The sequence below is a fragment of the Artemia franciscana genome, chromosome 8 (assembly GCF_032884065.1).
Source record: "Artemia franciscana chromosome 8, ASM3288406v1, whole genome shotgun sequence".
Taxonomy (NCBI): domain Eukaryota; kingdom Metazoa; phylum Arthropoda; class Branchiopoda; order Anostraca; family Artemiidae; genus Artemia; species Artemia franciscana.
Window position 1 is genome coordinate 40239522 of NC_088870.1, and position 17019 is coordinate 40256540.

At 35.0% G+C, this 17019-nt stretch overlaps 1 protein-coding gene across 2 annotated transcripts in view; it reads right to left on the reverse strand.

Annotated features, from left to right (window-relative positions):
• Window positions 1-17019, reverse strand: part of LOC136030423 (probable cation-transporting ATPase 13A5) — a 168023-nt gene that overhangs the window by 125218 nt on the left and 25786 nt on the right. For both annotated transcript variants that reach the window (XM_065709391.1, XM_065709392.1), the window contains exons 3-4: window positions 7505-7623; window positions 4230-4374 (exon numbers count right to left, since the gene is read on the reverse strand). In XM_065709391.1, the coding sequence (XP_065565463.1) occupies window positions 4230-4374; window positions 7505-7623 (264 nt within the window). The remainder of the gene's footprint in view (window positions 1-4229; window positions 4375-7504; window positions 7624-17019) is intronic.

The window sequence follows — 17019 nt, forward strand, 5'->3', positions numbered from 1 at the left end:
GAGAATATTTAACTCAATTAAAACTCATTATAACCATGTACATTGTCAAAAGAGCGTACCAGCAACGCTTAGATTATTAATTTGAAACTTTTGGATATGTTGAGGCGGATTTACAACTAACAAAAAGACACTATGTGCACATTACTGCTACAATTATTGCAACTGGCGAGCCTAATAGTTTTAAAGTGAAATTTCCAGGAAATATTTAGGGGGACGGTTTCCAGCTAAATTAAATAACACTATGTTCATGCTGGATGTTACAAGGTCATATAAGCAATATGATAGGAATGGCTTACAGTATTAAGTTAAAACTTTCAGGGCATATTGACGGTGATGTTAAACTAACCAAAGGGCACTATGTGCTTGTTACCACTATTGCTACTATTATTTCTGCTACAACTACTACTTCTATTGAGGCAAAGGATGATTTTTTCGGGAAACATTTAGGGGGTGTTGAACTAGATTAGAATACACTGCGTATATCCAGGTTGCCAAAAGGATGCATGAACAATATTTCACGAACTTTCAAGGTGTGTTACTACTGCTGCTGCTGCTGCTGCTTTTGCAACTACTAATACTACTATTAGGAGATCATAAATTAAATCAAAACACACTAAATGGGCATATCAGCAAAATCCCATAAATTGTCTAGGGTATTAAGTTGTAGCTTTCAGTGCATTTTAAGGGGGATGTTGAACTAACCTCACTGCACTAGGCACTATATGCATACTACTAGTACTTCTTCTACTACCACAAATGGCACTACTATAACAACTACTACTACGAATGCCAAAACTACTACTTTAACCTTTACTACTACTATTACTTGACTACAACTATTACTACTACTGCTGCAGCTACTATTAGTACTACTAAAGCTAAGGGTATTGCAGTGAAAGCTTTAAGGCATGCCAAGGAGGATGTTGAGCTAAATTGAAACACGCTATGTGGATGCAGGCTATTAAAAATACATAAAAGCTATATACCAGAAACAGCTCAGAATATCAAGTTGAATCTTTCAGGGTATATTGAGGGATGTTGAACCAATTAAAAGGTACTGTATATGCTATATTTTTCAGGCCATAGAGACTTTAGGGATTTGTGGTTGTATTATTTACTTTTTTTCTTTATTTATTGGAATATATCTTATACGATTCTATTTCTACTGTTACTACTAATACTACTACTAAGGCTAGAATTATCAAGGAGATATTATAGGGAGACACAGCGAAGATTAGAATATTAGAATATATTAGAATACGTTGTATGCATGCAGGTATCAGAAAGGGTATCGGTAATATCTCATAAACGGCTGAAGGTATTAAGTTGAAATTGTCAGAGCCTGAGAGTGAGGTGTTGTTAAACCAAAAATGAGCAGAAATAAATTCAAACAGTTTTTCAAGCGTAAAAACACCATAAATCGCCGCCAATAAATTAAGGAATCCCAAAACAAACAGAATTTACAATAAATACTCGGGTTAAACTCCAGACGAATAGAAACAAAGAGGAGTAGGGGTGAGGCCCCTCATACCTTCCTAAGACTGAGAACATAATTTGCACTTTACTAAAATAAAATCTATTTTAAGCGTTTTCTCCTTTTTAACTTCAATAGACCCAACATATTTACGACTTTCAAGAGTAAACATAAGCATATATATTAAACTGTCAATCCGGATTCATTTGTTGTTTTTTTTTCCGCCAAGCATGGTTATGATGGTAAGCTTAGTTTTCTTTCTGTTTCTCCAATATTATCAGATATGGAAATACACATATGGATATAAGGCTTGTTTTCTGTATAATGCAAATTATGTGTCATTCTTTAGAAGGTACAGGAGCCGTCGGCCTTATTCCTCTTAGTCTCTACTTGTTTTAATTTTGATTCGGTTATTTGTTATCATTTCGGCTCGTCTTCAATATCTTTATTTATTGACAGTGATTTATCGTATTTTTACACCTTCCCCTCTGACAGACGCTTTTTATATCTGAAACCAAAAATTCGGCTTCGCATAAAATCTGAGCTTCAAAACATAGCCAAACTTTTTTTATATTTCCTAATTTTGAAAGAATAGACTGTGTTTCGTTTGTTCATTTTTGGTTTTTATATTCTTATTTAATTCTAATTCTTCAACGTCCGCAGTTTTTTTTCGTTTTTTTTTTTTAATTTAAGTTTTTCTTCTTCATTTATGCTTGGTCGATAGAGGCCAAATATTCCAAGTAAACTTTCAGCAACAATTACCCAGATTTTAGACCTATTTTCTTTGTACTTCTTTTTAAGTTTTTTTTTTTATCAGAGTTCATTTTAAAGAACTGTAGGTAAAGAGCAACATATGTCTTTACATTAACCGATACTCTAAAAACGAAATTTGTGACAATAAATACATGAAAAATCTTTATTTTGGCAGTGATCAAAAAAGCGCAAAATTCATACTATGGGCCTAAGAACATTAGTGTAATTTAAGAAACAAAGGAGGGAAAACTCCCTAAAAAGAATGCGATCTTGATGGATACTGTAGCAACATTTTCAGTATTTTCAAAAGCTTTTGAATGGTTCAATTTCCCTAGCGTAAAAATACAAAACTTTATATTTTATTCCAGGAAATGTGATAACAGGTTTGTGTTTGTTTGTTGTTGTTTTTTTTTTTTTTTTTTTCAGGGGTGCTCATAACAAAGCAGCGGTCACGGGACATCAGGATGGGCCTCATTTGAAGAGAAATTAAATTATATGGGTCTTTTTAAGTAACAAAAAGAATGTACCCAAGGAAAGTGTCCATCCTGCCATTTTTTGCACCCCCCCCCCCCAATTCATTTCGGCCCAAATAAGGCTGAAATGTTATCAAGGTGAAACGAAATGTTCCAGATTTTATCGCAGTAAATTGCCCGTTTCAACTATTTTGTGCTGTAAAACATAATTCCGGGCCAGAATAGGGCTAAAATTACAGGAGTAATAATTCTGATAGCCAATCTGTTTAAAAAGACCAAAAATCTATATCTATTAATATCAGAGACCATCCTGCTACATGGTGCCATATTCTTCCCTCAACACCCACACAGCAATTTCAAAATAGAGGGCTATTATGTAGAACTTATGTAGGCTACACCGTCGCATTACAAAACCCCAGCTATCGGGAGATGTTGGAAGTTCGGGGGGTCTTCGGGAAAGGATCCTAAAAATGGCATAAATCCTGTGGCTGAATCCTGAAAAAAGAATTTTTTGGACCTAATTACCCAACTTGGCGTGAAAGTTTGTTTCGATCAATGTGGGAAGAGGATTGAGGATTCCAGGACATCCAGGATTCAGGATAATAAATCAGGATTCCAAGTAGCATATTTTGAACTCAGTGCACAATATGGATTCTAAGGTGTGAAGGATTCCCCTACTTTTACAGAAATATTTTTAATTTGAAATAAATATTACGTTTATATGATAATATTAAATGGCTACAGAGACTTTTCACGGTAAGTATCGAGCACTTTGAGGAATATTCGGCATTTTTAGACTGATATTCCATCAATGCGTTTTATATTCTGATATTTATTTATTGTTTATTATGATGCTATTTGCTTAAATTGTCTGGTGTCCTTTTTTGTTATAATATGCTTACCTGCACCGAAGCAGAAAGTCAAGAGGGGACGGGATCACCCAGAAGTAATTTTTTTTTAACAAATTGTACCCTTGTTTGGTTCAATATCTATATTCAACCGAATATGACACTAAAATCGAACATATATTAAAGAAAAACATTTTTTTTAAAAAACTAAAGAACAATATTACAACTCGGAGCAAAGTTTCTTTATCTTATATATGGGAGGGATGTTCCCCGTTTAGCCCCCTAAAAAAAATTTATAATTTTTTTTTCTTATCAATGCCTCAAGAACGGAAGGGTTATTTATTTGCCTTTGCTCTAAAAAACTAACTTTTGTTAAAATTCTCTGATAGGCATTCGATGAATAATATATCTGACCGAATGATTACTGACTTAGCACTCAGAGTGGCTTTAACTTACTTAGTAGTAAAACTTTAACATAAAGAGCAAGGAGTGAAAAGAGTGGCAAACCCTCTGGTATAAATTTCTAATCTTTCTGGGTTCAAATGCCACCATCTATTTTCATTTTACAAAACTTTTTCTTTTGCTTAATTCTAACTTTAGAGATCTATTGAGAATTGAGCAGTTCTAAAGTCTAATTTATTCAATTTTACTTTTAAATTTAGCCAGGGTTATAGCAATTACCTCTTTTAGGACCAAAGTAGAAATCGGTGTTATATGCACTTTAATCTCGTTGGTTCCGTAAAGATCTCTTCTTTTTGAAACCTCCTCGGAGTTTAAGCCAACCTCACTCCAAAGCGAAAAGCATGATTTGCCTTCATCATACGGTCTAAAAATTAACAGAAAATTTACTTGAATGGTGTTTTCCGAATGAGAGCATCATGTCCCTTTGGGTTCGTTTTTATTTTAAATTTTTGAAATGAGATGATAATTGAAACTTAGATAAAGATACACTTAGATAAGATAAGGGATTGTTTCAAGACGCCGATTTATTTTAAAAGGTTTTTTCTAATGGGGGGGGGGTATACTACACCTTTTATCAATGAGTTAACGAGTTTTAGTTTCTCTCAAGGTGACATTAGACTTATTGTTAAAATAATCCTTAATGCCCCCTCCCCCAGCCCTTTCATGAACCTAAGCTTTCTAATGTTTTTAAGTTTAGGTTCAATATTTATCTTTTATGGGAACAAAATAACAGAAGAAAAAGCTGATTGCCTCCCCCTAGCCCGAATTTATGTTGTCTTACCCCAAGCACCAATGCCAATTCAAGAAATGTTCCTTTTTATTTTATTTGCTGCGAAAATCAGGTTAAAACAATAAATAATGGCAGCAAGTAAAGAGCAATAAATGTTCGAGGTTGTCAAAATCGCGCATGAATAATATCACAGGAACTGCTAGGGATATTAAGTTGAAACGTCAGCGAATGTTCCAAGGGGTTGTTGAACTAAGTAAAGACCAAAATATGCATCCAGTTGTAAAAATGACATATCTGCGACTCTAAAGAAGGTAAAGGTATTAAGCTAGAACTTTAGTGTCTGTGTAAAATATTCAATTGAGGAATATTAGTAATATCTTCAGGATGTAAGTGGGTTATCAAGACGTGAAATCCAAGTTTTAAGACAACCACTTTGTTCAAAATATCCAAAAAGTTCAACAGATATGTCTACAGAAATTATATGACCCCACAACCCCAATGACAAGGGTCGTAAATTATGCAAGTTGCTTAGTGCTTAAGCATAGATTTTAGAGTGGATAAGCTGGTAATGTTTGATCCTGAGTAACCGATTAGCTTCAGAGATGATTCTCTGAAAACTTCCAGAGAAAACTCATTTTGAACGTTTTCTGAATGAACAATTTGTGTATCCTTCAAAACGATACATTAATTGCCAGAAACATTATAGTGGCGTGTTCCGTTCCCCAGATTTGTCCAGGTTACCGTAGCTGAGGTCATTGATCAAATGCTGGTAGCCCCTGCTGGACTATGTCGAACTATGTCGCCGTACTGATGTTCTGGGTATCTAAGAACAGCTGCTGACAAGTATTATGCATCAGCCTACTTAAGTTTTCCGAAAATCATACATTTTATTTTGTACCAGCGAAGTCTTGTCAACACAGGAGGCCCTCTGGTGGACAATATTTATTATGGCTATTTGCTATATGGTTATATGGGCTAACAGTACTAATTTTGCCGGTGCAAACCCAAGCAGCTACGCCTTGTGTTTCAAAATGGATTGATTGATGTTTCGTTGATGACGTATGTTGACAACTTGCTTAATTTGAATAGGCCCGTCGATCGACTATCGAAGAATTTGATGTGCTGAGAAGAAAATACAATAATTTAGATTTGTCGATTCATATTTCAAAATCTGCCGTCCTGTTTTTCAATGTGAATAACTGTGAAGAAGAAACCTCCCCTTGGGCGATTCAGTTGTAAAACCAACTAAGAGTATTATTTACCCTGGTTTACCAATCGGTAAAGGCCACCACTCCACTGGAGCCCTGCTGATACACCACGTATAAGTAAAAATCTGGAATGTGTACGGGTCAATTATTGACAGCAGGCATCTCTTTGGCCGTAAATTCTTGGGTCACTGTATAATTATCATGATCCTTCCATATTTACTTTTTCCATATAGCACTTTTTTGGAAATACATGTCGTCTTCTCAGTTTGCAAACCTAAAAATTCGGAAATTTGATTCTCAGAGTTCCTTCTGGGACTTCCACAATCGACAAGGAACTATTATATCAAGTGTAATTATGGTATATCTGATCGAACAGTCTGTGTTAACCGTGTTTCTGAGAATTTTCTGAAAATTGCTATTGGAATATCTAACCAGTGGAAAGCCATCCTGGTGTAGTTGTTTTACTAATGTAAAAGTTTGTTTGGTGATGTTCCGCAATGTGAATTTTCTTTTATTATTCTTTGAATATTTTCTAATTTCATGTAAATTTTTGGGCAATAAAATTGCTTACTTGCTAACTATTATGGAATTTTGTCCAAAATAGCAAGCTAAAATCTTAATGTTTAAGCAGAAAAACATTTAAAAAAACTGTATGGGTGTTCTTTTCGCTAGCTAAACAAAAAGGATAAAATTCAATAATTAATTTTTTGGAAAGTTAGATAAAAGTAAAGATGTGTATTATACCGAAGACGAGCATTAATATAGTCATATGATAAAATAAAAGACACATAACATAACATGATAGATGAAATAACAGATTATAACATAACATAGTAAAAAAGGAAAAATAACAGAAATATTTACATAACACAGGAGACAAAATAACAGAAATATAACAAAGTGACAGATAAAATCACAAATTATAACGTAATATGTCATAACAGATAAAATAACAGAAATATAACATAACACGGGAGACAAAATAACAGAAATATAACTTAAGATAACCATAACAGATAAAATATATACTTGAAAGGAAGCACAAATTAACCATAAAACAAACGCAAGGGGTTCTGTTATGTCTATTGATAGAACGGAAAGTTTAAAGTCTGCAAACTCTTATTGTCCAAATACAATCAGGGTGGCTTCACTTCGGACTTGTCTGCAAAAAATAACGAAACGTCTTTGTTAGAACCGTTCATTGGACTGACGTGCCATATTCACTTAGATTTGCCCAAGTCTTACTAAGTTAAAAGAAAAAAAGAGTTTAGACTACACATATGTATGCTAAAATGTTTTATTTTTATTTCATATGAAAATGTTTTAAAGCGCTGCACGTCTCTACTGTTTGAAAAATCCTACAATATTTTGTGTGTTCGGTAAAACGCTTGTTTTTTAAATCCCCTAAACATTGGGAAGTATCGCATATATATATATATATATATATATATATATATATATATATATATATATATATATATATATATATATATATATATATATATATATATATATATATATATATATATCATGAGAATCACAATAAATCAACTTACCTCATTTTAAAAAAGCGAAGCTCTTGATCGCTCCATAAATATTTAACTTGCTTGTTATAGAAATACTTCTGTCCTTCTTCTTGTACAACAACTTCTTCAAACATTTGCCCATATTCATCCTTTAAAAATACCAAAGATATATAGCTACTTGACTTTCGAAGTAAAAAATAACAATGGTAAAAGAAATTAAATCAGTCAATTTTTTGTTAATTATCGCCTAAAAATAGTTCATGAAACGAAAAATGATGCTAAAGATTATACTGAACCAATATAAACAGTTTATGGCAACGAACTGTAAGTGTGGTGTAGATTAGGGGAATAATAACCGAATCTCTAAAAAAAAGGAATGTCGATAACAATTGATACATCAAAAGAATTGGCTTTTATGCTGATTCTAAATATATACTATTAAATAAGTGTAGTGTTACCAATCAAAAGCTACAACCCTGAGAATAGAAAATTTTGCCCCCCCCCCCCAGATGAGTGATAACGAATGTGTGTTGCTAATTTTTTGCCAGAATGAAAATATCGGAAGGATAATCATAGAAGATCAAAAGACAACCCAAAAAGAATGCGCTAAAAGTACTAAAAACTGAAAATTAATATTACAAGTTGCAGAGGTTTTTAATTAAGAATCAATCTCTCATTTTTCTCATTTAGACTTAGTTTTAACAAGGATAGCCTATTGGGAGTTATAACTCCCTTCTTGTTATAGAATTAAATAAAAAAACAAGTTTTTTCAACTGAAAGTAAGGAGCGACATTAAAACTTAAAACGAACAGAAATTACTTCGTATATGAAAGGGGCTGCATCCTCATCAACGCCCCGCTCTTTTCGCTAAAGTTTGACTCTTTCTTTCAACTCTTCTTTTTAAAACAGTAAAAAACTGTAGCGTAAAGAGCGGGGCGTTGATGAGGAAGCAGCCTTTTTCATATACGAAGTAATTTCTGTTCGTTTTAAGTTTTAATGTCGCTCCTTACTTTCAGTTGAAAAAACTTGTTTTTTTTATTTAATTTCTGAACGTTTTTGAATCAATGTATGTTTTGATTTTGGCTCTCCGCAGAGTAATAATTAAAACGAAATTTGCATATTTGTTTATTTTTTTGGCTAAATGGCTTTCTCATAATTTTGATCGAATGATTTTGAGAAAAAAGAGCGGGGGAGGAAGCCTAGTTGCCCTCCAATTTTTTGGTTGATTAAAAAGGCAACTAGAACTTTTAATTTTTTACGAATCTTTTTATTAGTAAAGATATGCGTAACTTATAAATTAGCTTACGTAAAGAATTTTTTATTCTCATGTTTTTATTACACATATGAGAGGGTTCGCCCCCTCGTCAGTACCTCTCTCTTTACAGTAAATCTTAAATTTTGTCCCAACTCATTAAGAATGACCCCTGAATCACAAAAACCGTAGAATAAATAGTTGACATAACTAAAAATACTTAGCGTAAAGAGCGAGGTATTAGGAGGAGGTGAGCCCCTCATATGGGTAATAATTTTTGTTCGTTTTAAGTTTTAATGCTGCTCCTTACTTCCAGCTGAAAAAACTTTTTCATATTTATTTTTTCATTGTTTTTTTTAAACAATGCTAGTAAATCCTGCACTCCCTTCATTGAAATTTTCTTCCCCCATGACATATTCCTCGATGGAAAGTTCCCCCAGTATATTCTCCTCTTCTCAACCCCTCCCCCAACCAAAAAATCCTCCTGAAAACGCCTGTACAGTTCCCAATAACCATTACTATATGTAAGCACTGGTCAAAGTTTGTAACTTGTAGCCCCTCCCACGGGGACTGGGGAGGAGTAAGTCGTCGCCAAAGACATAGTTATAAGGTTTTTCGACTACGTTGAATAAAATGGTTATCTCAGAATTTTGATCCGTTGACTTTGGGAAAATAATTAGCGTGGGAGGGGGCCTAGGTGCCGTCCAATTTTTTTGGTCACTTAAAAAGGGCACTAGAACTTTTCATTTCCGTTAGAATTAGCCCTCTTGCAACATTCTAGGACAACTGGGTCGATACGATCACCCCTGGAAAAAAAACAAAAAACAAACAAATAAACACGCATCCGTGATCTGCCTTCTGGCAAAAAATACAAAATTTCACATTTTTGCAGATAAGAGCTTGAAACTTCTACAGTAGGGTTCTCTGATACGCTGAATCTGATGGTGTAATTTTCGTTAAGATTCTTTTAGGGGGTGTTTCCCCCTATTTTCTAAAATAACGCAAATTTTTTCAGGCTCGTAACTTTTGATGCGTAAGACTAAACTTGATGAAACTTATATATTTAAAATCAGCATTAAAATGCAATTCTTTTGATGTAGCTATTGGTATCAAAATTCCATTTTTTTAGAGTTTTGGTTTCTATTGAGCCGGGTCGCTCCTTACTACAGTTCGTTACCACGAACTGTTTGAAATTAATACTAACATTTATTTTAAAGCTTTATTTAACAAAAAAGAATTGCTTCATATTGGTAGAAATTGCTAGAAATCCATTTTGATCTCTCTTGATATCTAGGAATATATTTTGTCTATATCTTTATTTATCGTGCTGGGGTTGGAGACTAATAATGCTCCTTCCATTATAACAATATATTCTGTGTAGCAGAAAATATTACATTCACATAGCTACCAGTACATAGGTGGAAAAGGCAACTTGGATCATCATAAGCCTCGCCAGGAAATTTTTTGGGGCTAGGTTGGCAAGTGCTACCAGGAGTTTTGTTTTCATTGATTTCCAATGGTAATATTTCACTTTCATATTTTATATAAACGTTTCAATTTATTTAAACGTACGTATACAGAGCATTTAAACATCAGAGAACCCTATTGTGGAGGTCGCTGTGGCTTCGGCCATGCATAAGATGAAAAATCAGGCAGAATTTCTCTCCATATGGACAAAAATACCCCTTTCTACCAACCGATATTATGGGTAATAAAAATAATTCTAAGAAGAAATTCAACAAAAGTACTACACGTTGATAATTTTGATTAAATATATATAACTTTATCCAAAATGTTAGTTCTGATTTTAATTTTCAAGCAGAAAAGCTGAAAAGGCTCATAGCTACCAAGCAATTTATATTTAATTATATATAAAATTTAACAACAAGTAGATGAGACCAATCTTATCTTGGTTAGGTCTTGGATTAATGTTGAATTGCAATCACAAACTAAATAAAAAGAAACAAGTATTATAACTGAAAGTACGAAGCAAAATTATAACTTAAAACGAACAGAAATGAATCCCTACATGAGACAGCTGTCCTCTCCTCAATCCCAATCTCTATCTGCTCAATTTTGATTTTCGTTTTAAGTGTTTAAAACGAACGCTCTAAAACACGAGTCGCTAAAGTGGAATTAGGGGTAAGTGATTTTTAGAGCACTATAAAACTTTATCGCGAAGAGCTTGGAATAAGGGGGGGTCAGCCCCCTTCATGTACGGATATTTTCTTTTCATTTATATTTAAATATTGCTCCTTATTTTCAGTTTTTTAAAATGTTAGTTTCATATTTAACCGAACAGTTCGTGGTACTGAAATGTAAGCAAGGAGTGATACCACTTAATAGGAATCGAAACTATAATAAAGACAACGATAAGATTCTTGACAACGATACATGCACCAAAAAAAATTAAGTTTTGATACCCAATACTTCAATAGATGCTTCAAAATTGCTTTCAAAAAGCCCGTTTTTGGAAAAGGGGGAGACACCCTCAAACAACAAGTTATCTTAGCAAAAACTACATCATCAAGGTCAGCATATCAGAGAATCTTACTGAAGAAGTTTCAAGCTCCTATGTAAGTAGTAGGGCCAAGATGGGTCCGACGAAGCACATATCCCATCGATTCCCGGTCCCGACATATTTTTAAACTTCTTTAAGATGCAGGTGTTTGTCACGGAATAAAAACTGTTTTCTTCAAGTTGCAGGCGTTTTTTACGTAATAGGGGATTGTATGTTTACTTATGCAAATGTTTTTGATAAGGTTTCTTTAATTATTAAGGTTTCTTAGTTAGAAAAGTACTTCAGGGCCCGTTAGTCAATATGCATGTTAGTCAATGTACTCAATGCAGACGTTAAGTCGTAGGTTTTCTTTGATTAAGTCGTAGACGTTAAGTAGTAGTTTTTCTTTGATTGTTTAAGAACCTTCAGGGCAAGGGAAAATCCTACAAAGCCCACCAACCAAGATGAAGACATAGATGTTACGTCATAGTGTTTTTTGATTATTTAAAAACCAAAAAATACGCTTGTCAATTGGGGAGCCCCCGCTTGTAACTGAGAATAATGTAATTTTCCAGGAACTGTTTTGGTTCAGGGAGATCTTTATAATCAAGCAAAAACCGATTTTGAAGGTCAATGAGACGTGACTTGTTGTATCTTACAGTATACTCACCTGAGTATTGAAAAGAGTTCAGTTTGTCAACGTCGAGGATATTATTCTTGATATATTCTTTAGTAATGGATATTTTGCCTCTAATGGATATTGAAGAACCTAGCAGTAGTGATATGAAACCCAGAGCGACTATTGTAGCAGTAAAAATTACAAGGGGTTGTTGACTAACTTCAAAATGGGGCGGGATGTTTCCATGACACCTAATATCATTGAGCAAATTCAAAATGAAAAAACAGCAATGTTTTGCAGAAAAAGCAAATTTAATATATGTATATACAAGGATTACAAGCCAGATTAAATGCATTTGTGAAATATATTGAAGACAATGACCTAAATCAGTATATAAAAAAAGAGTAAGTTTGTTAAATTTTTGATGGATATTTTACAAGCGAGAAAAATTTTCAGTCTTTGTTGGTCTATAATCGGCAATGAGAGTGTCAAGATTAAAAATGCTTGGATTTGAGAAACAAAAATCGCACACAATCTAGTGACTTTGTAAATATGTTTGATTCTAGACGATAATTTTCAAGAGTTATGTCTCCAAAGGAAAATATTTCCTAAGGGAATGCTTAACGATATAATAAAAAAGGATTCTCCTTCTTTGGACTATTGTGTGAAACTCTTACGTCGCGGGGCAGATGCATTTACTCAATTTATTGACATATTAATTAAAACAAAACAAATTGATCTTTTGGATTTGGTTTTGAGCACTACCTTCAGTGTAATTCAACTGAACTGTCAAGGATTATGTTCGTCACTGACAGATGTAATGACTATGTGTCGGCAAGTACAGCCTGATGTTCTTGGACTTTGCGAAACATTCCTGACGAGACAGAATGATAGCCTGTTAGATATCCCCGAGTACACATCGAATTTTATACATAGAAAAGATACGAGATGAGGAGGATTGGCAATCTACACAAAGAGTGGATACCCAGTTTATAACCAACTGACTCGAAACGAGGAGGTTGTATTTGAATCACTTTTCCTTGAAATGTCGCTTCCTTCACGAAGAAAAGTAATCATTGGAGAAATTAATCGTTCCCCATCAGGCTCTGTTTCTTCTTTTATGGATATATTATCGGACACACTCCAGCTGCTGGAGAAACAGAATCATGCTGTGGTCTTTATGGGCGATTTCAATATCAACCTGGCCCATCACCTTACAAGTAGCGCCAAAGACCTCCCCACGCTCACGTCTGGATCTACCCTCTTTTCGTCAATCACTATCCCGACAAGAGTTACAGAAAATACTCATTCTCTAATAGACAATATTTTCTCGGTTTTATCTCCACTCTCAGCTTCAGTCGTCGTCAGTGATATGTCGGATCATTTCTCCCTATTCACTGTCTTCGAGACGCGAAAAGTAGCAAGATCATTTTCGAGAATAAGAGAAGACGAGCCGATTATTGACCTATGTGAAGAAAATTTAAGGTCATTAAATAATGAACTGGAGAAAATTACATGAGATAGTGTTCTGGAAAAAGAAGATATGAACGAAGGTTTCGAAGTATTCCAAAATACATTTACAACTTTATACAAAGCACATTGTTTTAAAGAAAAAGCAGCTAAACATGCGAAAAAAATACACCAGTTTATCCGTGGGTTACTGAGAGTTTACTCAGATGGATTAATAAGAAGACAAAGCTTTGGGCTGAATACCGTGACCGACCAAGTACAGCTACCCTAGAAATCTATGAATCTTATAAGAAATACCTCGAATCAATTCTCAGAAAGGCCTAAAGAGAATATTTTAATACAAAACTAGCTGAAAGCAGTAAGAGTGGAAGGAAAGTTTGGAAGACAATTAATTCACTTTTACGAACCAATAATAAAAAATCTGAACTACCCTCCAAAATTACTGTTGATGGGAAAACCTTTACTAAGCAAATCGAAGTTGCGAAAGCACTTTGCACTTTCTTCGCCAGCATTGGAGAGAAAACAGCAAACACAGTAACACCCCAAGCAAAATCCTACAAGGATTTTTTAGGTCCAGTGTGTGTTAAGTCAATGGCAGTCATTCCCGTAACTTCCCTCGACGTCTCAATGATTGTCAAAAACTTGAGAGGTACATCTGCGTCCGGATTCGACCGCGTTCACACGAAAGTGTTGAAAGCAGTGTTGCCGTCTGTATTACAACCGTTAACACATTTGATAAACCTCTCATTGCGAAAGGGGGTATTTCCATCACTCCTCAAGAAAGCACGAATAGTACCTCTCCATAAAGGTGGCCCTCAAGATGACCCATCTAACTTTCGACCCATCTCAAATCTCTCGGTATTTTGCAAAGTCTTCGAAAAACCTAGGAAGAATCAACTTTACTCTTTTCTCGAAGCGAAGGGATTCCTTAACCAAGGACAACTTGGATTCAGACCAGGACATTCAACTGAAGATGCGCTGACATTACTGAGCTTATTTATCAACAACGCTCTTCATCTGGGACTTTTGCCAGCTGCTATTTTACTTGATATTAAAAAAGCATTCGACAGTATGGATCATGGAATTCTACTAGGTAAACTAGAAACAAATCGGCATTAGAGGAGAGGCACTGAAATGGTTCGAGTCCTACCTTAGCAATCGGCGCATTTACATAGGAGAAGATCGGTTGAACGGTATCGTGGTAAATTTTGGTGTGCCACAGGGATCGATCCTAGGTCCACTATTATTTCTGATTCATGTGAATGACCTAAGTCGTGTTCTGAACCCAAATTTCAGGACCTCACGGTGCTGCAAACTCTGCTGTGGTGAAGACGCTTCAAATAATGACAACGACTCTAGTGAGCTGCTGGAATTCGCCGACGATACTACAATGGCCTCCTGTGACCCTGGCATGACGTCACTCCAGAAAAAACTAGAGATTGTCTTAGAGGAAACTTACGTCTGGATGGATGCAAATCGATTTGTAATAAATGTCGACAAATCGTGTGTGCTATTCTTTTCAAGGATTGGAACTATTCATCCCGAAATAACTGGAATTACGACTTGTAGAGGAACGATCAGGCGGCTAGAAACGGGTTTTGCGAGGTTTCTAGGTGTACTCCTGGACGAAAATCTCTCCTTTCTAAACCACATCCAGGCTTTGGAGCTGAAACTCTCTCGCAATCTTGGCATTATCAGGAAACTGAAGCACGTATTTCCTCAAAAAACCCTTCATCTACTTTACAACGGACTTCTGAAACCTCACCTGCAGTATTGTTCCATAATTTGGCAGTCAACCTTCAAATCACACCTGAACAGACTTGACCCAATCCACAAGCGTGCATTGAAAATTATTGGAAATGTAGACCACTATCTGTCCCTTGGTTCCCTTTACCGTCTGTCGTGCTCAGTTTTTGTTTTTAAATTTTATCCGGTTTACTTCCATCTCCCTTCCACAATCTGTTTCGGTTGATGTCTGAACAACATAATCGAAACACGCACTCTGCCTTTGACCTACAAGTGAGACGAACTCCAACAGTACATTCCAATTTTTCCCCGGATGTAGCATATGCTGAAGTGTGGAACATGCTTCCAAAAGAGCTGAGATGTAGGAGTTCCCTCGGGTCTTTCAAAAAAAATTAAATAAAGATTTAGTTAAAGTTCAATAAGTGAAAGATAAAAATGAAAGATAAATTAAATTAGATAAAGTTTAGATTTTTTAGTATATCTAGGTGAGGTGGTTGTACGTTTGGGGAGGGAGGGAGGAACCCTATGGCTAAGATTAAAAAAGAAAAAATTATATAAATTATATTGAATTTAAAGAAAGGGAATAGTTGTGGGAAAAGTCAAAGTCATGGCCAATTGTAGAAAAAAGCCAAGACAGATTGTCCAATTAAGTGGGCAGCCCAGTCAAGTTTAATTTTACCCCTTTGATGGCCGTTGTTACTGTCTCCCATTTATTCTACACCTCTCCGTGCATGCGTGTCCCTTCACAATGCCGAACTAGAGTCGTACCTGTTGGAAGTTCTCGCAGGGGAACACACGCAGGTTGACTACGGGTTGACTTACATCAAAATTTTCCTCTCATGCATATCACTCCACAATGCTGAACTAGAGTCCACCCTCTTATGCTAATTCACAAGCAATTCAAAAATTATAAAAATTCAAATAAAGATTTAGTTAAAGTTCAATAAGTGAAAGATAAAAATGAAAGATAAATTAAATTAGATAAAGTTTAGATTTTTTAGTATATCTAGGTGAGGTGGTTGTACGTTCTGGGAGGGAGGGAGGAACCCTATGGCTAAGATTAAAAAAGAAAAAAATATATAATGAGGAGGCGTGTGGTTGTGTCGAAGAGTGAAGTGGGAGCCGTACTGCGTGTTAGTGAAGAATCTTTTATGCTTATGGGTCTCAACATGAGTTTTGTCACAGAGCAGTGTACTTTAAGTTTAGTCATTTCCTTTTTTTAATTAAACCCGATTGAACCTTGAAATGACATGTAGTCAAAGTCAAACCTTTTATTTATTGCTAGAGGATCGTCCAGTTCACTTCTTAATGTTAACTGACAGAGCTCCAAATGTGAAGTGTCCCCATAAATATATTGAAGATTCTTTATATTGTAGTGGTGAATTTGTTCGTGAGTGGTTTTTTGTTCAAACACCCTTAGAAGAAGGACACTGAAATTAACGACTCTCGAAGTCTTAACTAAAGATTGCATAAAGAAACATATCATTGTCCGATATGAAGCAGGATGGATAGTCTGAAAAAATAACATGTTCCATCCCACTGGCGGTTCCAGCAATTCTACCACTGATTATTTTTTTTAAACCATGAAAATCTCTCAGATTATCGATAAGAATAACCATCTCATTGTTAATGGGGGAACTAATGTAAACCTTGCCCTGATCTGAGCTGAGATTTGGAGCATCCTTGGGCCATATTTATTATTTGAGTATATTTAGTTCGAGGAAACTTACTACTACTAAACAAAGAATAATCCGTTTCATTACTTATTACTCGATCAAAAATTTCTTCCAAATTCAAAAACGATTTTTCTAACTGTTCTAACCTATTCTGAGCTATCGGCAAGGCATTGCACCCCGGGGACAAAAAGTGGGAACTCAAAATTTACCTAAATGTTTTGGAGGAGTGCGGTTGTATCTTGAAGCGAAGTGAAGAGCCGTGAGAAAAGTGCAAACCCGAAT